Source organism: Balaenoptera physalus (genome assembly GCF_965194825.1).
Source record: "Balaenoptera physalus genome assembly, chromosome: 10".
Taxonomy (NCBI): domain Eukaryota; kingdom Metazoa; phylum Chordata; class Mammalia; order Artiodactyla; family Balaenopteridae; genus Balaenoptera; species Balaenoptera physalus.
In genome coordinates this window covers 46,398,749-46,421,313 of record NC_138889.1, presented here as the reverse complement: position 1 = coordinate 46,421,313, position 22,565 = coordinate 46,398,749, and the positions used below count along the sequence as shown (strand labels likewise).

Genomic DNA, 22,565 nt, shown 5'->3' with positions numbered 1-22,565 from the left:
TAATTCTTAGTTCTGTAAATGTTCTATGGGTATGTAAGATTTTAACGTATAGGGAAGATTAATATAGTATATAAAAAACTCTGTACTTTTTTTGCAACTCTTCTGTAAATCTAAAATTATCTCAAAAATAAGAGGCTAAAAAATAATAAAAGTTCAAGTTCTTAGCACTTTTCTTCCTTTATACTAGTAAACGTGCCAGGCAAGAAAAATGGTATTTTATGTTTCCCATGTTGAGTCACCTGTCAGATTAGTTGACTGCTTTGCTATAGTAATTACTATGAATGCTAAGAAAGATGAAGCATTTCTAGAGAAACAACTTAATAAAGTTAATAAGCATTTTTTTTGACAGATTATATATATATATATACACACACACACACACACACACACACACATATATATATATATAAAAAGGTCAGTGCTTTGTAACTAACTCGTAGGTGAATAATATGCTTGCTTTAAATAGTTCACGGGCACATAACATATAAAGATACTGCTCAGGGGAAAAAGCCTCAAGAAGGAATCTTCAAAAAAGGGTCTACTAATCATTACCTCAAATCGAATCAATTATCAATCCTTCCCCTAAACAGTACAAAAGATTACACGTCTCCAAATGAACCCACGTTCCAAAATTATGAAAGATAACTTTAAAAAAATTTAAATACAACCCCAAGTACTAGAAACATATACTCTGTTTGAGTCCAATCTTCACTGCAAAAATTTCTTGCCATGGTATTTTAGGGTCATGAAAGCTGCCAATTTTTCTGTCTTTATACGTAACGCAGCTAAACTGTTTAAGAATTATATAACTACATCTAATAGTTACCTGTTAAGGGTAGTAGACTAAGATATACTATTAACTGAAATTGTACTTCTGCAAACTTTTCTGTATAAGAAGTCCATTAATACCAAGAAAAGAAAAACACTCAAGGAGCTTAAGAAAATAATCATTTTAATCTATATAAACATAATTCATACCCAAACTTACTAAGTTCTGCCAGAGTTTCGGCTTTCGTAACACGTCTTAATATCAGTTTTCTTTGTGAGCTCTACACTGCCTCAAAAAGTAACTATCCTTTAATCACTTCAATTAGCATAAACAATCTAATTCTGTGATACCTATATTTAATCAAATACAATATATAATCAACGTTGTATCACCAAGAATTGTCAAGCTGTTCATGAAAGCCTTAAAAAAAAAAAAAAACTCCAAAAGAATAAGCTATTTTGTTTATTTAACATGTAATAGCTGTCATAAAGCAAAGCTTAAATATTTACTTTTCTGATACCCTAATGTATTTCCATAAGCCTTTTAGTCAACAACTTTACAGACACTTTTCCATCAGGGAGGCCAGATCTTTGTAACTAATAAAAGATTCTAAGAGGGTGTAGGCTATAAATTAGGTACAATTCAGTCATAACACCATACAAAGACCTTATAAATAGTCAGGAAAAAGATGTTTAACATTATTGCTTAGTCTGATAAAATGGTGAATTTTAACCAAATTGATACCTTTATATTCTTATTTATAACGTTTCCTATACTCTTAAATCACACTGCTTAGCCAGTTATACAGGTACTGATGCAATTTTTAATCCAATTAGTTGTAAATGAACTGAAATTTGTTAATCAATGCATATATTCCCCATTACTACTTACTACACTACCTCAAGTTAATCCCCCCACAAAACGTAACTGCTGAGTGGAAAAAGGAATGCAGAGCTTCATCTCTTCCTTAAAGATTTTCAAGTATCATAGGAACACAAACTCATGAAAAAACTAATTGAAAGTTTGACATTCCATCTTGCTTTACTAATTACAGGATAAAAGAAAGAAATGTAAAAACGAATGTTCCTTTACATTTCTCTGATTAACATAATATACTACGAAATGCTGTAACTGTTGTGAGCTATTTTCTAGCTGCTTCAAGTATAAGACACAAGTACAGTTCTATTAGTGAGGAGAAATGAATAATCAGTCTTAGGTAACTCAAAAGGGATACGGGAGGCACAAAAAGATAAACTGACTTTGGCTTGGACCTACTGTAGACCGTGAAATGCCAGATTCATCAACAACAACAACAAGAAAACAAGAGTACAGCAGCAAGCCACCACTTCACCACATATTAAGAATTCTGAAATAGTCAATAACTTTCTTTTCCTTCTCAACTCATTCTGTTGTATCTTCTTTTTGTTTTTCCTGGTTTTTGGCTGCAGGCAGTTCAAGGCTTGCCCATTGCATAGGTTCAGCTTTTCTCATGGTAATTTCAATCTTTGTTGCAGTCATAGTTACATAACTTCGCTTTACATCAATCACCTGCAACATATCAAAGAGAATTACAGTACACCTGGGTGCTTTTATTAGTTTTAGAGGCAAGTAGGTTGAAACGATAAACGAGATTTCATGTCTATGCCTATGCCTATTGCTAACAGTCAAAATTCCAAGCTTCTAAGGCCATTTCTATCCCTAGTTTAAACTTTTTGGTAAGAAATAATGGTAAGTTATACATCTACTTTGCATGAATGCTTACTAAAGTACTGTCTTTTATTATACAATGTTATTTTAAATATTAAGAAAAAATTCTGCCAGATTCATAATACTTACACCCCATAATTTCACATTTTGATGAAATTCCTTCTCTCCTTCAAATACAATGTGCACATTTAACTGAAAAAGAAAAAGTTGATTAATTGATCAAAACCAAAGTAAAGATTTATGATGTAAAACACTGGTTATAAAAATAAGAAGATACTGATAAAAATCATTTAAGCTATTTTAAGGAATTACCAATATTGTACTTTTTTTATTTGGAAAAACCATTAACCATTTTTAAACCATTAAAAAACCAATATTGTACTTTTTCTATTTGAAAAAACCATTAATTACCAATACTGTACTTTTGTAATTTGAAAAAACCAAGAAAAATTAACTTGGAGTTTCATATTGAGAATTAAGTTCCATTATTATTTGGTATTCTAAGCTACTACAGTATCTCCATGCTTCAGAAATAACTACTATGCAGAAACTTTCATTTAAAATAGTTTCTGTGAAAGTAATTTCAAACTAATTTTCAAATGGGGAAGATTAAAAGATCTTAAAAACAGCTCAAACAAGATCAATGTTTTATAAGACATTAACATTCAGAATAATGTATAATTTTTACTCAAAGGTGTTTAGTGTACTTACCAGTGTACTATTTGCTACTACTTGACTAAGTTCCGGAAGTGAATTTTTAGCATATACTGAAATGGTGACTTCACCCCCAGTCTGATGCCAGTCATGTCTACACGGAACAACCTTTTTCCCCTGTAATGTAAGAGAAACTTTATGAATTTACAAAGTGCCACATAATTAACCTCTTAAAAAGAGTAATTTGACCCATCTAAATTGAGAACAAAAATACCACACAAAACTGAGCCCTTAATGCTTTTAAGCACAAACAACTTCTAAAGCTCCCATCAACAAGTTAAACCAATAAAATAAAATACAAAGAATCTTATAGTTTTATGATTTGAGAACACACTTTTGAAGACTGAAGTGAAAAACACATTTGCTTAGCAGGATAAACCAGACAACATCTTAACCTCATGCATAAGAACTTTCCATTTATTTTCTACAAATTGAAATTTGGGAAAAAATAATTGACTAGTTATAACTATCTGTTGTTGTTATTGAATACTTTCCTCTCATAATAACATGCAAAAAAGGGTGAGAATTTGTGGAAGTAATCTTTTGATTACTATTATGAAAATATTATTACCTATGAGTGATACACTGCTATAACAATAACTATCTCAAAGACAAATTGTGATTTGTTCTATAACTGAGGGTAATTTAATGCAGGAAACTGCGAGACACTACTGTTTTAAAAAGTAATATTTATATTTTCGTACAATTATACTAACTGAATTTAAATTACTTATATGACTTACATTTTTTTGCCCTTAGCCACCTGGCTTAGACACTCAATACTTGATAACTACATGCATTAAAAAATAACAGAAAACGTGTTTCATCAAGGGTCATACTATGAACACTTTTGAGCATAAAACAACATTTTATTTTTTCAAAGCAAAACTTTCAAACTTTTGAACCTTGGAGAAAATACAGGGAGATTTCACTTTTTACTAATAAAACATTCCTAGAAGTTTTGTGGTAGATAAATTATTATAACTTAATGGATACATTTATAATACCTAAACCCACGTGTTATTAAAAAGCAGAAACTATAAAATATGCAAATGTAGACTAAATGAATTCCTAAAGTAATTTGAACATAAAGACACACATACCGAAAAGGTTCATTGTCTTGAGGTTATTAGTGCCAATACGGCACATAAAACTAATTTAAGATACATTAATAATAGCTAACAAACGTTTATTTAGCAAATAATTGCTTGCCTTCTTACAATTTAATGGGATTTTGGGGGATTATTTACACAGACACAAGTCTTTTTAAAATGCTGTCAGGGAAGTAGGCACTGATGCTTTCTCTTTTCTTTTGATAAATTTCCTGGTAGCAAGCAGAGGCTTTCAAAACAATCCTAATGAAACAAGTGTGCAATCCTTCTCTTCGGCCACTAAGAGTATTTGTACATCTGTACATGGTTGAATGATGTTAAGTGGCCAAAAGAGAATCAGAAGTCTAAATGATTAATAACATAAAATGACCAGTAAAAAAAAAAAAAAAAAAAAAATGACCAGAAAAGTGATTTTTAAAAAGCAAAAACTGGGAACAAGGTATGGAATTACAGAAAAATATGCTTCAATTGAGGCTAGCTTAACTATTTCACAAAAACCTACATATTTGCATCAACATACACAATGGCTATTTTGATCGAAGAGCAGTGCTTTGAGAGAGCTTGGCTCAGATTAACTTCAGTTTTTAGGCTCATCAAACTTTACTGTGCGACGGAGAGAAAAACTTGTTTTCTTTAATCTAAAGACAGAATAATCTCAAATCTCTTCAAAATGACTCAGATAAATACACTCCAATAAGCTATTTTTAAAATGCTACTTACAGCATCCTTTTTAGTCCACATGTGTTTCCCTGTTGTACAGCCCTCTTGGGCTAAGAATGTATTAAAATCAGAAGTTTTTCTTCTACAACAGCTCCAGTATTTCATCCTTTAAATTATGATAGAAAAATTTCAGAAATAAAATCTCACAATCAAGTTCAGAAGTGTTAAGTGATAAGTGACTTAACCAAAAAAGAAATGTGTGTAACTTTAGTATCTTACAAGTGTCTAAATTACTAAACAATTAAACCTACCAGAAGACTATGAGAACCTACTGTATAGCACAGGGAACTCTACTCAATGCTCTGTGGTGACCTAAACGGGAAGGAAATCCAAAAAAGAGGGGATATGTGTATACATATGGCTGATTCACTTTGCTGTACAGTAGAAACTGGCACAACATTATAAAGCAACTACACTACAATGAAAATTAAAAAACAAAGAAACAAAACAACACCCCCCGCCCCCCCCCCCCCAAAAAAACCTTAAAAAACTACCAGAAGACTAAAGTTAAAACCAGAATGCCATTTAGTATAGCAGTTTTGGAGTTCCTGAGTGATGATGCTTAAAACCATCACAAAATCCAACATCAGCTTTTCACTGATAGTTCACACTCCAGTTTCCTCATGAAGCTACCATGAATTGGCATGACCAAAGATTGAAAACGTTCGTATTTTAATAAACCAGCAAAGTGAGAACATGCAAACAAACTAAAAATAACTGTTTACACAACCTGTGATGGTCAAGCCCAAAGTAGGTGAAACGCACTATTATTTACTTGAGAAAAATCTAACACTGGAAGACAAAAATTACAGTAAAACTTTGGGTTTGAGTCCTGAAGAATATGGAAACAGAGTGGAAGATTTTAATACAGTACTGTGTTTCTATAAACTACAGGGTAATATATTGAGAGGCTCTCAACTGAGAGCTGTGGAAAAGTATGGGTTTTCTCAGATGCCACAATGTTGATGTCTTAGTGTCCCAGGGCCCAAAATTCCCAGTGTCCTACAATGCACAGCACAGTCCTTCAAAGAAAAACAAAAAAACAAAAAAACACCTGTTCAGCTCAAACAGCAAGAGTATCATCACACTGTAATAGAAGGGAATATGGAAAAAACATGGTTTGAATCACAACGGCCACTTCACTGTAATCTTGTTTCAGTTTTCCCATGTGTAAAAAGAAGACAAAACCCACATTTCTAGATTATTGTAAAAATTATATGACAATGTAAGTAAAATACCTAATATTGCTGCATGGCATTTAATGTTTGAAGGCATATTAACATTTCTAACATCTACCATAAAGTTTTAATTAGTCTGGTATAAGTTACCCTTCATGGAAAATAGGTACTCCAGAATGATATACACAGACTTCTTCTAGACTCTGTGGACCCTGGTATGTCTAAAAGAGAAAAAGAGATGAAAAAATGAGTTTCACATCTCAGTGTTACATTTCACATGTATTTGCAAGTACTGGTGACCTCTATGAACTATGAAAATGCCCAAGAGATAACAGCTACCTAGAACATTCATAAATTCACCTCAGGCCATTCCAATAAGGAATGAAAAATGATTCCTTTTTGGATATGCTTAAGTTTCAGTTCCCTGTGAAAAAGGCAAATATAAAAGTAGGCAAAAGGATGTATTCAGATACTTTCAGACTTTTGCATATGAGGACACACCCAAACATATTCAGGTATGTTCTATAAATTTACAGAATATTGAAACCAAGAGATTAGTACTCTCATCAGAAATACAGTTATAGGATGATTTATGTGCATAGTAAACTCTGTGTGAACATTATGAATTAAAATGGAAAATCTAATAAGCGATTCTGGAAGTCCCAGATGATTTCTTTTCCCTACGAAGCGTAAAATGAGCTGCAGACCTATATATATATCCAGGGTTTGTCTGGAAGATCCGGGCCCCATTGCTGCTGTAGATGAAGGCTCTACAGATGAATTCACAAAAAGTTATGTTAATAAAACATAGATGCAGCCAGTAGTATATTTTCTGTCTATTTTGGTATTTACAGCAACCATCCTACAGTTACAGAAAATAAAATTCTGTACATTTACTTTTTGTAAATTCAAATTACGGGGTGTGTGTACCTCCTGAAGATATTCCATAGGCACACAAAACTCAGTATGTTAGATTCTGAACTTAACATCACTACTGCCCCCCAAACCTCCTACTCTTCTTCCCATCTTATTTGATGGCACCATATCCACTCAGTCTTTCAAAGCAAAAATTCTGTAAGTCCTCTTCAATTTCTCTTTACCCTCTACCCATATGTAGTCTATCACAAAATCCTGTCAATCTGACTTAAAAATATCTATCAGTGTAATTTGCTAAACTTCCTCATGATCACTAGCAGATTTTAGGCAATGAAACTATGCTAAAAGATTCTAATTAATTTCTCTGCCTTCAATTTCTGGACTCTACTACCTAATTAAAACATGTATCACTCTCTTGTTTAAAGTCCTTTAATTACATCTACCTCACACCATATACAATAATCAGTTCCAGGTCGTTTGCACATTTAAATGTGCCTCTATATATGAGAAAATACTCATGGCCCTAAAATAAACAGATATCTTAAATAGGACACAGAAAGCCCTAGTCATAAAGGAAAAGATGAACAAGTTGAATTTCATTAAAATTAAAGAGACTGTTTATCAAAAGCCATTATTAAGACAGTGAAAAGGTATATAGCCTCTCGGACAAAGGACTTGTAGCTAAAACATATAAAGAATTCCTAAAATCATTAAGAAAATGTCAACTTAATAGAAAAACAGATAAAGATTTTGGACATGTCACAAAACAGGATATCCAAATGGCCATAAACATACAAAAAGGTAGTCAACATCATTATCAGGAAAGTGCAAATTAAAACCACAATGGGAACATTCCACATCCACCAGAATGGCTAAAATATAAAAGACTGATATTACAAAGTGTTACCAAGGTGTAGAACAAAAGGAACCAGCCTAATATATTGCTGGTAAGAGTGTAAATACAACCACTTTGTAAAACTATGTGGGAATATGTTAAAGCTAAACATACACACACACACACACACACACACACACTCTATGAACCGGCAACACCATTTCTAGTCATATACTTAAAAGAAATGTGTACATGTATCCTAAAAGTCATGCACAAAAATGTTCACAGTGACATTAATCAAAAAACTTTACAGGACAGTAGAAAGGATAAATTGATTGGTACATTCAAACAATGGCATGTTTTAAAGCAATGAAAATGAACAAATTACAGCTACATGAAACCAAGATAACCAACATTTTATTAAGCAAAGGAGGACAGACACGAGTACCTGTTCCATGATTCTATTTACAGTAAGTTCAGAAGTAGGCAAAACTAATCTATGTTGATAGAAAAAAGTGGTTACCTTTGGGAGAGGAAATAATGAATGAGAGGAAGCATAAGGAGGGCTCTGCTTTGTGAAAATCCCTTATGCTTATACAGAATTAACATATTTATATATTTAATGTAATATTTCAATGAAAAAACTTAAAACAAATTTCTTCAATGGCCAGCATGACCTAAAGTAAGGTTTTGAGCAGTATAATAGCCTTTCAGGGTCTAGACCCTACTTATCTCTTTTAATCTCAACTTTACATCAGCAAATTTTGTACCATTGTTATTGACTATTTTTGTTTTCTGTATATTACTGCTATCACTTCTGCTTGGGATATCCTTTCCCTTTTTGTCCGTTTATAGAACTGCCATTCACTTCTCAAAGTTCATGTGGGATACCTTTGCTCTGATCTTCCTCCATTACCCTACCACTTGCACGATAGCTCCCTCACCCCAAGAATTAATCATTCTCTTTTATCTACTACTTCTACCTTATACACATGTGAATGCATTCATATTTCCATCTCTAAATGAGCAAGGTGACGTCAAATTTAACATGACGGAAGACTGCAAACCTGCCCCCAACCCTAACTCCATTTTCTCCTTCTCCGTTAATGGCACACAAATCACCTAGATCAGGGGTCCCCAGTCCCCGGTACTCGGACCGGTAGCAGTCCGCGGCCTGTTAGGAACCGGGCCGCACAGCAGGAAGTGAGCGGCAGGCAAGCGAGCGAAGCTTCATCTGCTGCTCGCCATTGCTCACGTTACTGCTTGAACCATCCCCCCTGCCTCCACTCGAGTCCGTGGAAAAACTGTCTTCCACGAAACCAGTCCCGCGTGCCAAAAAGGTTGGGAACCGCTGACCTAGATGCTTCACTTCCAGTTTATTAGCAAGTCCTGCTAATACTTCCAAATATCATTCATTCCACACGTGTTTGTCATGTGCCAGGCATTGTTCTAAGCACTCAAGACACAGCAAAGAGAAAACAAATAACATTCTTTCCTTTTAAACCTTAGTGCAAAAGGGGAAGGGAAGGGGAAGTTAGATGGGATAGAGCATAAGCAAAATAAATATGTAACACAAGTAGTGTGTAATAAGGTGGTAAGTGCTGTGGAGAAAAAAGAGTATGGAATGTTGGAGGGTGTGTAATATTATATAGAGTAGGCAGAAAGAAGCCTCACTGAGATGTCTGAATACATCCTACATTTAACTACTTCTCAAAAACATATCCTAATGCCTGGTCTCCACAGTAGCACCCTAGCTGGTTTTCCTTCCCGATTCCACTCCTGCCCCATTAAATTTGCCACTTATCAGCCAAAGACATCTTTTTCAAAGCCCCTCCTTAAACAGACAATGGCTTCCTATTATACTTAGAATAAAGCCCAAACCCCTCACTGTAGCTTATAAGGACCTCCATAATCTTGCCTGCCTCTCATACTCCCTACTTTTGCACACTTATCAAGCCCCCACTGACCTTTCTCATTTCTCGAGTAGCCAAGCTCTAATGCCTCTACACATACTACTCTCACATCTACTCCAAGGTTTACATAACTCACTGCTACATTATTCAGAATTCTGATTTAGTGTCATCATATCAGAAAGGACTTCCCTGACAAGTGCACTTAAATACTTTTACTCAATCTCCTTGTCTGCTTAATTTTCTTCAAGTCTACCTAAATTCACAGCATTTAAAAACTTATTTGTTATCCTTCCCCCAAAATTAGAATATCAGCTCCATAAGAACAGAGATTTTTGATTTAATACTATATTCCCAGCCCCTAAAACAATGTCTGGCACATAGTAAGTGTTCAGTAAATGCTGACTGAACTAGAACTATTTATTCCCATGATCTATTAGACACGGTGCTCCTTAGAGACAGTCTCTTATCCATGTTAATAGCCCTGCTCCATGGAATAGTGCCCAACACATAAAAGGCACCCAAATGTTTGTCTAATTAAGTCAATTACTCTCTTTTCTCAAAATTAAAAATTTACTTCCATGACACAACACAAATTTTACAATATATACCTTCGAACACCCTCCATTTTTACATGAGGTTCCAATCTTAATTTCATCACTGTCGTCTTCTACAACAAAGAAAAAAACCAAAATAGAAATATTAAAATAGAACAGTTTACTATAGTGCTATTCTTAAAAAGTAAACTATTCCATAAAACAAGTATTTAATAAAATAATCTAAATACAAAAAAAATACTGATTTTTAAAATGATTTTAGATAACTAAGTTTTCTGTGTGACCTTTCATGTAATACACTTAAAAGCTAATAAGAAACCAACTATTATAAGTCTTGCCTATATCCCCAAATTGATATATGACATGACACATTTCTATTCTACAATGCAATACTATATCCAATAACTTAACCTTATGTAAAAAAGAAATCATGAAAGGGTTACTTTTTTCCCCAGATACCAGGTGTAGATCAGAGAATACTGAATATATTTTATATCACGCACAATGAAACATTTACAACTATCAAAAAATTTTAACTCACTGTTAAAAAGTAATGAGTAATAGAAGAAAAAAATTTTAATTAACAGGTTCTCATTTTTAATAAAGACAAAATGGAATAATCCACATATTCATTTTGTGGTTAGCATTCAGTAAACAAAAATCAAAAATAAGTTCTTTACTACAATGTACTTTTTTTTTTTTTTAAATTGGGGTATAATTGCTTTAAAATATTGTGTTAGTTTACGTTGTACAATGAAGAGAACCAGCTGTATGTATACATATATCCCCTCCCTCTTGGACCTCCCTCCCACCCCCCTCAATCCCATCCATCTGGGTCACCACAGAGCACCAAGCTGAGCTCCCTACGCTATACAGCAGGTTCCCATTAGCTATCCGTTTTACACGTGGCAGTGGACATATGTCAATCCCAATCTCCCAATTCATCCCCCACCTCCGTCTGAGTCTACACGTCCGTTCCCTACGTCTGCGTCTCTATTCCCACCCTGCAAATATGTTCATCTGTACCATTTTTCTAGATTCCAAATATATGAGTTAATATACGATATTTGTTTTTCTCTTTCTGACTTACTTCACTCTGTATGACAGTCTCTAGGTCCATCCACATCTCTACAAATATACTACAATGTACTACTTTTTCGTATTTATATACAGTAAACTACACTGCTCCTGTCTCTTTTAGATAATTGGTTAACTGAACAGAAAAAATTACAAAATACAAAACAAAACCTTACCTTTCTTATTTTCTTCATTCCCCGATGATAGTTTAAGTTTATCAAGTGCTTGTTTTAGGGAGGCAGATATTTTTAATTCCAAATTTGTCATTGGTTCATCCGGGCTGGAGAATTTGGAAACTTTATTACCATTACTGATGTACCAAAATATTTCTTTGTACTAAAAATATACTTAAGACTCTACTTATGATACGCCAAATGCCTTGTCAACCAAGTTTTTCTCTTTAAAAAGTATTTTACAATAACTGTTATTAAGACAGCTACATTTCTAAGTCTTAGCAGGAAAAGTTCTGATATTAAATATCAAATAATCATGCTATTGTCAACACATTAAATTATTAATCAGTAGGGCTAATGGGAAGGAAGTAAAGAGTAAGAATACAAATTTGTTAAGATGAGCAACTCCAAGGAAGGGACTGTGAAGTACCTTTACATTCCACGCCTAAGCAGAACACTGAGCATGTAACAGGCAATAAACAGGTACTAAGTGAATCCATATCCCTACTGGTGGAGATAGTTCACTTTATGTGGACACTAGTACATGCATCTATAAATTCAGATACAGTTATATCACAAGGCAGTTTTAGTAGGGTTAAAAAAACAGTAACAACAATGTCCCCTAACATTTCACAATGGTTTAGTGTTATATGTACAATCTGGTTAAGGCACTCAGTAAGTATTAAGAATATTAATAAATGTAACAATAAAACTGAAAATCCTAGGTTATTCATTCTACATCCTTAATGAAAAACCTATTGATATAGGAGGCACTAACAAAGTACACAAAAACCTATATCCTCAGTCTCTACAATACTATCTAATGAATTTACGATAAAATATTTAATTTCTCTCACTTTCTCTTAAGTGAAATTAGTAGTAGTCCATAATTTAAAAAAAAATTAACTCATCCTGTCAATTATAGTAGACTCCACTATAATATTTAATAATGAGCCATGCCAAAATTCTTGGCTTTTTCTGACATTTTTTTCCCACTGGCAAATCAGCCAGTAAGGCATTTGGTAAAATCTCTCATGATATGAATAAGCTGGATATAGAATAAAATCATCCTAAGTAGTTTGGTTAAAAAAACAAAATAAACATCAGAAAGTCTCTTTGGGTTCTTATCGTGGTCGGGCATAATTCAAGATGCTATAAATTTATTTACATAAGATCAATAAAGAAAAAGCTGGGAAAATCATGAGTCCACAGTGTGAATAAAAATATCAACAAAGGCCATGTTTGGGGCCAAAAACCATCTGTGTTTTTAAGTCCTGTACTTTGGTTCTAAAACAATTCAATACTCAAGTGCAATATGAAGAAGACCTGGTGTAATAGTGGTACCCAACATGCATGTGTGGGATTGTAAAATAGAGTCTAGTGGATCAGGAGGTGAGTATGAAGTACCTGTGTAATTCTACTGCAAAACGACCAAAAGCTGTTTTACAAGTACGTTAACAAATATACCATGTAAATTGAATCCATTAAAAATTGATCAGTAATGAGATTAACAGTTTTTAGGCAAACTGTTAAAAGATGAGTGACTAGGCTTGTTCTAAGTGGCAAAATATGGACAAATGAAAGAAACAGAATTTGACTCAATACAAGGAAAAGTTAAATACTGAGTTAGTAACATTAAAATGAACTGCTTTAAAATAAATTCTTCTTCAATAGAATTATTTGAAAGGAAATTAAATATTTTTCTATCAAGAATGTTCTAAAAATTATTTAAGAAACAGTGGTAGATTGGAAAGGAAAGCCTCTAAGTTCTTTTTCAACTCAAACTGATTCCCTGACAAGGCCGATTCTTTTACAGAATTCCACTATGCCACCGTGAAAAAGATACACACCAAGGCACAAGAAAGATGTGTGGCTCCCCCGCCCTGAGCATAACTGAGTACACAGTGAACAAACCTGTACTGCAGTTCTACTGTGTATATGCCCTCAAGGGAATAGAAATGAAAGGTATTATCTAAGAGAAAACCAAATGGTTCAAAAGTGGGTGAACTACACAGTAGCTGCAAATGATATTATGCCGAATCAGAAGAGGAAATACCAGGAACAAATGCTATTATTCAAGTGTGACAAAAATATACAACTGTATAAAGTATACCTTGGCCTTTTTATTGCTTCTATTGGTTTAGGGGCTTGAATGATATGCTCCTGAAATTTGGGTTTCAATTCAGATAGTTCTTTCTTCTCAGTAGTCTTGACTTCAGGTTTGACTGGCTCGGGCGGCTTCTCACTATCATGCCTTCCTTTCGTACAGCCCTGTTGGTGAGAGGTATTCATTCACTGAGAGTTAGCCTATCATCTACTTCACATGCCATGACAGAAATACTATTTTTCAATTCTTTATTAATAAATTCAAGGGCATGTTTTCTCCACTTTTAACACACTGACTTATTTTAAGAAACTAAAAATAGAACTCTAAATAATATATTTGTAAATGAGTTCTTACATGCGAATAATGCATTAAAAACAGGCCTTTAAATTACACTTAATAAATATCTACTTTACTTATTCTATTAAAGGTGCAGCATAAACTTGTTTACAGAAGACAAATTCTGGAGATCTCACACAGAGAATTCTACAAAAGGGCCCCAATTTGAGTCTCAGTTCTCCTACTACCTAGCTATATGACCTCGAGCAAGTTAATTAATCTTTTTTTTTTTTGAAACCACCAGTTAAAACTTTATTTCTTTCTAAATCACAAAGAATAAGGCATAATCATTTTACAGAGAAATTAATAGTTTAAATGTTTCACTTCTATTAACAACAAGGGTAGTTGATTTCAACAGATTTCAAATTCCAAGAGTTCATATATAGAGAGAGACATACATGGCTCCAAAAACTTTATGACTTCATTATTTTTAAAATTATTTTTAATTATTTATTTATTTTTTAATTGGAGTATAGTTGCTTTACAATATTGTGTTAGTTTATACTGTACAGCAAAGTGAGTCAGCTATACATATACATATATCCCCTCTTTTTTGGATTTCCTTCTCATTTAGGTCACCACAGAGCACCGAATAGAGTTCCCTGTGATATACAGTAGGTTCTCATTAGTTACCTATTTTATACATAGTATCAATAGTGTATATATGTCAATCCCAATCTCCCAATTCATCCCGTCCCCCCTCTTTCCCCCTTGGTAGCCATTCATTTGTTCTCTATGTCTGTGTCTCTATTTCTGCTTTGTAAATAAAATCATCTATACCAATTTTTTGAGATTCCACATATATGCGTTAATATATGATATTTGTTTTTCTTACTTCACTCTGTATGACAGTCTCTAGGTCTATCCATGTCTCTACAAATGACCCAATTTTGTTCCTTTTTATGGCTGAGTAATATTCCACTGTATATATGCACCACATCTTCTTTATCCATTCCTCTGTTGATGGGCATTTAGGTTGCTTCCATGTCCTGGCTATTGTAAATAGTGCTGCAAGGAACACTGGGGTGCACGTGTCTTTTTGAATTACGGTTTTCTAAAGTCAGTTTCCTCATCAGTAAAATGGAGGCAATGGCATTCAGATCTTTTTTGAGAGGATTAAATAAAACAATAGAATACTTCCCATATCTGGCAGGTGGTAAACATTCAATAAATGTTAGCTACCTTTTCTATATTCCATTGAGTTATACATACATTTTAACATCCCTGAAATCATAAGGTAAATCGTATGTCATTTAATTAACAACTTTAGATTTCTTTCTTAAGGGTACACAAAATAATAGTGCATCTCTATGGTATCTTAGATATGATAAAAATTTACTGTTCCCAACTGAAAATGCTTTAAATTGTTGCGTTCCTTCTTTTTGATGGTCTTTTAAGACTACTAACATCAAACAACAAGGACCTACTGTATAGCACAGGGAACTATATTTAATATCTTGTAATAACCTATAATGGAGAAGAATCTGAAAAAGAATAGGTATATATATAACTGAATCACTTTGCTGGACATCTGAAACTAATACAACATTGTAAATCAACTATACTTCAATAAAAAATAAATAAAAAGCTAGAGGAAAAATAATAAGCTGTAAGAAAAAATTCTAAGATGTAATTTTGATGTATATAAAGGAATAAAGTATACTAGAAATAAAAAAAAAGACTGCTATCAAAAATAAACTTAAACTGACAAGTGGTTAATTAATATCTTGAAACTTTAATCTCGAAAACAGATAAATTCCTTATCTTAAATGCCATAGAAGGGAGGTGAGTAAAAGAAAGGTACTATCTGTGAGTTAACAGGGACTAGTCAACAGATGTTCAAAATCAGACTCCTCAACTCTGGAGCTCCCCATAATATGTACGTTGTGGGAGATAATCTAGGGGAAAAGAAACCCATTAATACTTACTGCAATGCTTAAAAAATCAGAAAAATCAGTTGTTCTTCTCTTACAGCAAGACCAACCCTAAGAAACATAAGAGGGAAAAAAAAATGAAAACTATCTGTATGAGAACCACAACCCACTAAAACACTCTATTTGGATTTATCTCCTTGAATCCCGAAGTAACCTGTATACACATAATTTTATGGTTTTTAAGTGTTATAAATAATTCACCTAATCAAGTGAAATGATTAGTCTTTGACTTAAAAAAATGAATTAACCAATATTACAAGTGATTTGTGCTGTGACCCATCATGAAAGGAAGCACCTTGAAATATGGAAACAGAAATTGCTTCTGTTTTCAAGAATAGTACTTGATTTTTAGAAGAAAAGCAATCTATAATTTCTAGAAACTATTTTAAAGGATCTAGGGAGTAAGTGAAGTGCTTTACTTTAAAAATCCATTAAGTTAGAGATAATAATTATAATAATTCAGTTTCTAAACAAACTCAGCATAGTTGTTCCTCAACAATAAGCATTCTATTTTCAGAAAAACATTAATTCATGTAGCAGCTTAAGCACTGTTACATCTTTCAAGGTTAAATGATCTTTTCAGTTAGAAGCATACAAATATAGAAACTGTAATGCCGTATGAGATTTCTGAACAAAGTATCAAGTAGCTAAACAAATGGCTTTAAGTTATCATCTATAATTCCAATGTAGTACAAAGAATAAGGAAATAAAAATGCAGCAGACTCAAAGCTTGGGATGTCTCAAATTCAGACTAAGAGTCAGCCTTGCACATATCCATCTGGGCCTCAGTGTTTTTCTCAATGTATGCATGAAGAATTTGGTAGTGACTATTTTCACCATATGCCCTTGAAGTTTTTTAAAAGGAAAATGTTAAATAGTCTACAATTCATATTTTCCTGTATTCTGAAATTTAATTTTCTTTTACTCTGAACTGAAATATAGATCAAAAATTACTAATTACTACAAAATTAAATATAAGGTTTAATTAATATAGATAATATTGTCACCAGTAAAGTTATTCTATTATGAAAAAAGCTTTACTGTCTTAATTCTATATGAAGAATTAGGTATTCTGGGAATATTGGGATACATACATGACATAGATTGTTCCCAACTGCCGATCTGAGATCTACGGTAGTCCTCAGTAAAATGTGAAAAGGAAATTAAATGTAAGTATAAGGTTGAAAACTGTCTTTTCTTAAGGACTGCTCTTTTCCCTGAACATGCCTTTTCTAATTTAAATATTAAAATGTTTTTTCTTCTGTTAATGCAATGTTTAACGTCTCACTTGGTTAAATAGAAAACTGACAACAGTAGACACCATACTGATTTATGTATTTTGCCTGAAATCTACCGGGCCGTGAAATTCAGTAGGCTTGGAAAGTCTAAGTCTTCAAATGCTTATAGAGACAATAATAAACAGTAGAATCAGAGCAGAGAAACAAAAACACTTCAAAGTAAAATCAGTAAATTTAATTAATCAGAGTAATTAACAGTTGGGTAGTAAAAAGAGGAGCAATGGACTAAATGACTAGAAAGTCAGTGATATTACTAGCAGCAAACTTGAAAGGCAGGCTATTTTTGGAATAAGGGGTCACTTCAGAACTCGTCTGTGCTTGCCAATGACACAGATAAATGAAAATATGTTGCAGAAGTCACTGGCATAGAGGTGACAAGAATAAATTAAGGACAAGAATGAATGAGCTGAATGAGAGAAAACAGGAAGCCAAAACTGAGAAGTGAAGTATGCCCATGGTTAGGAGACAGGAGGAAAACATCACAGGAAAACAAAGTACAACAAGAAAAACAAACATAGAATAAATGGCAATTTAGGAAAGATAAAATCCCCTCACCCCCAGCAAAAATAAGTATTCCCACAGAACCACTGTTTCTATCCCCATAAAAGCTTGTAAAGAGGCTAAAAAGATGTAAGGAAGAGTCAGATCATAATTTGCCCTACTGAACGTTTGTTCTGTTTTTCTCACTCAGAACTAACCATATTAACATAAACTTGCTATCTGCTTGTACATCACTGTTTATACGTGGCTAACAGTTAAATACCAGAAAGGTCCAACTACTCCCTGAAAGGTAAAATTAGAAATTCAAAGGGCATCGATAATTTATAAACACATAGGACTGTTTATGTTCCTAAGAAAACCATGGCAGCCACACTGCAACAGTTTCTTTTGAGATACAAGGGAAAATGTACCACATTATCATAAATTTTAAAAGATCAATAAACCCAACACAAAAAAACCCGATCAAACAATATTCTATTATTTCTCTAATTCTACAGAACATCAAGGAAAACAGGTGGCATCTCTTTTCTGTACAGTATTACTCTAAACTTTCAGTGGCACTGTTAAGTATTTATAATAATGTTCTCTAAAATTCAGAGCTGCTCTTATTAAACAGCACCTGCCTGATATATTGAAAGATTAAGAAGTGTTATGGCTTCTACAATTGCTTTCATTTCCCCTCAAAGTGAAGAAATGAGGGGCACTGAAAGTGAGAGTTGGGATAAAAGTAACAATTTAAAAACTGGAAAAGCCCTTAAGATCACCATCTACTGTCCTCTTTGCCTTTAGTGGAGCACTTGCTCAAAGCACCCCAAGATGGTCATTAAGAAAGCAGAGAGTCACAAGCTGAGGAAAAAAAAAATGAGAAATTAAAGATTTAGTATTATACCTCTGAGTTTACTATACAAACGTGAAAAGACTGAAATGTATCAAGTTCCTACCTTTAATGCATCATGAAAGACTGGAATGCCTGGGTGGTATGTGCAAGCCTCTGGTCAAAAACAAATGAAAAAAAAAAAACACTTTATAATGAAGAAAAATCATCATTTCCTTCAGTGTTAGCATATAATCCTTTTTCCATATGCAGGTAATAGTTTTCCTTAAAAATTCAGTAATGCTCGAATTTGATGCATGACACACAGTGCTTAATATAACATTGTATTAAAACAGTAAAGGTTAAAATTCTAATTTGAGTATGAAAGCTATAAATAAAAACACAAATAGCTCAAGTATAACAAATTATATTTTGTATTCCTCTAATCTTAGTTGTAAAATTTTTTAGTACCCGTCAAGCTCCAAATTTTGACCATCATATTCTGTTTTTACAAAAATACTATCAAATTTAAATGTTCTTATGTGCATCGATCCATAAAGGTTGCCTAAGAGATTCCCTAAAAAGATGTTTTGGAAGAACAGGTTCAAATTTTAAAAAACTGATACAATATCTAATTGCTAATTTAATTTTCCTACACAGGTGTCAATTTCTAGATAGAAACCTCATTAAAAAGAAGTTTAAATTCTACAATCTATTTTCAGGCTTGTCAATGATTGTTAGTCTATTATTTCCCTAACTCTTCCCCATTACACCACCAAGTTTTACTTAACTCTTACTAAAATGGACTTATTATAGTCTGCAATATATAGAATTACATTAAAAAAAACCACAGATAATAGACACACTTATTCCCTAGCTAGATAGCACCATGAGCTCAGAAAAAGCAGGTCAGCTCCACACCTGTGCAATTTTCATATAAGGCTACTTTGCTCAAACTTTCACGTCTGTTTAGTTCTCAACTGTCTACAACCTCTGATTCCTGGTGTCGCCTTAAAATGATTAATTTCTGGTACTTTTCTCCCTATGGCTGTATTAAGTCAGTATGTTTTCCCTTCATTACTACCTAGAGACCATTCTAGCTAATGAAGCAAGAAAAGTGTCAGGTATTTTCATGGTACAGTAAGTAAGCCCAGTTTAGGAAGATGCTATTAATTAAGGGTAGTAGTGGAGCTGAGGGCTGAAAAAGGAGATTCAAAGTAGAAATGAATATGCACAGGAATATGAAGTTGAGAGGGGAATCAAAGTAGAGAACAGGTAGAATATTTTCAAATATCAAATTTACATACAGTCAGAGGCATAAAACACATAATGTCTGACACAGTAAGAGGCATGATCATAATAATGGACAGTTCTGGCAGAATGGCAGCAGGAGTGAGTCAGGTCTTAACCATACAACTAGTATAAACAAAATTTGAAAATCAGTGCTACATAACAAGCAGATGGACATTTTCCTCCTTAGTATTTTTTCTCTTTTTAAATCAGGTTTGCCAGTTTTGCCCAAAGTAATATGATGCGTAAGAAGCTACAACACAGTAGCGATTAAGAGCCAAGGGCTTTTAACATTGAGTCTGACGCTGGCTCAAATTCTGACTCTGCCTCTTGCAGCTGTTACAGTTTCCTCGCACGTGTGGATTGAATAAAATACTGTTTGGGAAGAGGTGTTTCTTCCAGAATAGCTATTTTTAACATATGCAAGTTACCATGTCTCTTTAAAACACTCATTTAACTTTTGTTTCAAATGAAAATGTCCTATCATCTTAGAAAGGAGTCTTCTTATTTTAGTCAATACACAAGGTCAAATCTCTCCCATCGTATAAAACGTTCTCCTAATCAAGTCCACAGTTTGCTATTAGCTCTTGTCTTTACTCCCTAGCCCCATTTTCCATCAACCAATTCACTTGGAGTATTTATTCTAAGTCTGTAATATAACCCCAATTTTGCTAAAGCAGATAAACTTTCAGCAACCTTAAGGGAACTCTCTGCTGAATTTAGTACGGTTGACGCTCAATGCTTGAGACAGTCTACTCCTCTGGTTTTCCTGGCTTCCCTCATCTCTTTCCTGGGCACTGTACCATTTCACACACACAAAGCTGACTTCCAAAAAATTGGCTGCATCTCCCCTTAAAATTAGGCTGGTACATAACACCCTATAAATAAACATATTGTCCCACTCCACAAAGCATCAGTCTTCCCTTTAATATTAAAGTAAAATATGTACAGACACTAAAGCAATTTACTTTTTACGCAGGCTACCAACAGTAAAGGGCATTGAAACCCCTCATTCCTCGATGTTTTCATCCACTTAAGTCTCACAATTTTCTCCCTGAACTTCATATTAATATATTAAAAATGATTAAACTTATCTTTTCCTCAGAATCCCACCAAAGATCTTATCATTTTAAATTATGTCCCCAATTCACCTGTGCACCAAGATAAACATTCAGACATCTCAAGAGGTGAAAAAGATTTTTTAAGTATCAATTTTAACCTCGTACACAATGAGGAACCATGTTGCTACCATGCTGAACCGTGCTTCTCTATTAAATGCGTATAACAATGGACACTTCACAGAGGTGCTGTGAAGGTTAAATGAGATAACATAATAAAGTGATAGACCAATGTCTGGCATATAGAAAACATACAATATATGCTAGTCGAATTGAGAAAGTGTTATGCCTACAATTTTCAAGGATTCAACTCACTTCTTTATCCCATTCACCTATTAAAATTCAAATCCACTGGTCAGGTTCTATTGTTCACCTAGTCTAATCACTAACTTTCACCTTACATCCTTAGCTCTATACCTGGGTGCTGCAGAGGACATTCAATCACTGTATCCTATAGACCGCATGGTACTAAATGGAAAGGTCATTGCAAAAATACCCAACAAACATGGCTACAAAGTAAAGGATGAGGAATGTATCTCCCATTTGAGCAGATGTATCAAAACTTAACAGCATAAAGATACAAAATAATTTTCTTAACCAAGAACATTTTAAAGAGTAAGGTTAAAACAGTGAGTGGGTCGAATGAATAAATCGACAGCAGGCTTTCAGACAAATACACTTCTATACTAATAGAAAGTGGCCGAACTTAAACGCTAGGATAACCCGCCCGCCGCCCAACCCTCCAGTCAATGTCGGTCTGCCTCCGACACACGGACACAGCAAATCAACCGCAAAGCGAGCCCAGAGCACCTGGTTAACTTCTGATTCCTTTAAGAGACGCTGGGGTGGGGGGAGGGGGCGAGAATAAAGATGCTCTAAATTTCCAGGCCAATTAGAGAGTGAGCAGACGACTTGGGCAAACACGTGCGCCCGAGGGGGCAGTGGGTCCGTGGGTCCGGAAGCGGCAGAGAGAGAGGTTCAGAAGCCGTTGCCGCGGCACCCGCAGAGCGGTCCCGCACCCTTGGGCGGACGGGGCGGACGGGGCGGACAGGCGGGAGGGGCGGCCCGGCGCGGGCAGCGCGGTGCCGGCTTGCGCGGAGACCCGGGATGCCCTCCGGCCCAAGGGCGTCCCCGGGAGGGGGTGGAGGGGAGGGAGGGCCGGCGGCGCGCTTCTCTTACCATCGGAATTGGTCTCGGGATCGAAGCGCTGGCCGCAGCCTCGGTTGTAGCACAGCAGGGCCATTTTCTCTTCCCACCGCTCCGGGTCAGGGTCAAACGCCTGGAACCGCCAGACACTGCCTTTAGAACTCCCCTGCCGCAACCACCCGTCTGCAGGCTGGGGCGGCTGCCGGCTTCCGGAAACGGCCAGTTCCGCTTCAGGAACCTTCGCGAATTTTCCGGTCGCGCAGGCGCACAGGCGATGGGAAGAGGCGGAGGAAGCGCGGGCTGCCGGCCGCAGTCGGGGGCCCCTCTAGGTGGGACTACGATGGGTGGGGGGCCCGGGGTCGGAGATGCAGCCAAGATATTTGCCGGAGAGAA

The 22,565-nt window shown here is 34.7% G+C and overlaps 1 protein-coding gene across 2 annotated transcripts; it reads right to left on the bottom strand.

Moving 5' to 3' along the window:
• Window positions 1-935: 935 nt before the first annotated feature.
• On the bottom strand, window positions 936-22,394 carry CHORDC1 (cysteine and histidine rich domain containing 1). 2 transcript variants are annotated; one of them, XM_082410027.1, is made up of 11 exons: window positions 22,206-22,394; window positions 18,746-18,795; window positions 16,000-16,056; window positions 13,742-13,899; window positions 11,632-11,735; window positions 10,433-10,491; window positions 6,351-6,421; window positions 5,023-5,128; window positions 3,188-3,307; window positions 2,606-2,668; window positions 936-2,317 (listed from the first exon to the last, which is right to left on the bottom strand). In XM_082410027.1, exons 1-11 carry the CDS (start codon window positions 22,267-22,269, stop codon window positions 2,171-2,173), a joined length of 999 nt encoding a protein of 332 aa, XP_082266153.1. In that variant the 5' UTR covers window positions 22,270-22,394; the 3' UTR covers window positions 936-2,170. The 2 variants fall into 2 exon arrangements, with proteins under 2 accessions (XP_082266153.1, XP_082266154.1); XM_082410028.1 differs by lacking the exon at window positions 18,746-18,795 and having other exon boundaries at window positions 2,044-2,317; window positions 22,206-22,330.
• Window positions 22,395-22,565: the final 171 nt, after the last annotated feature.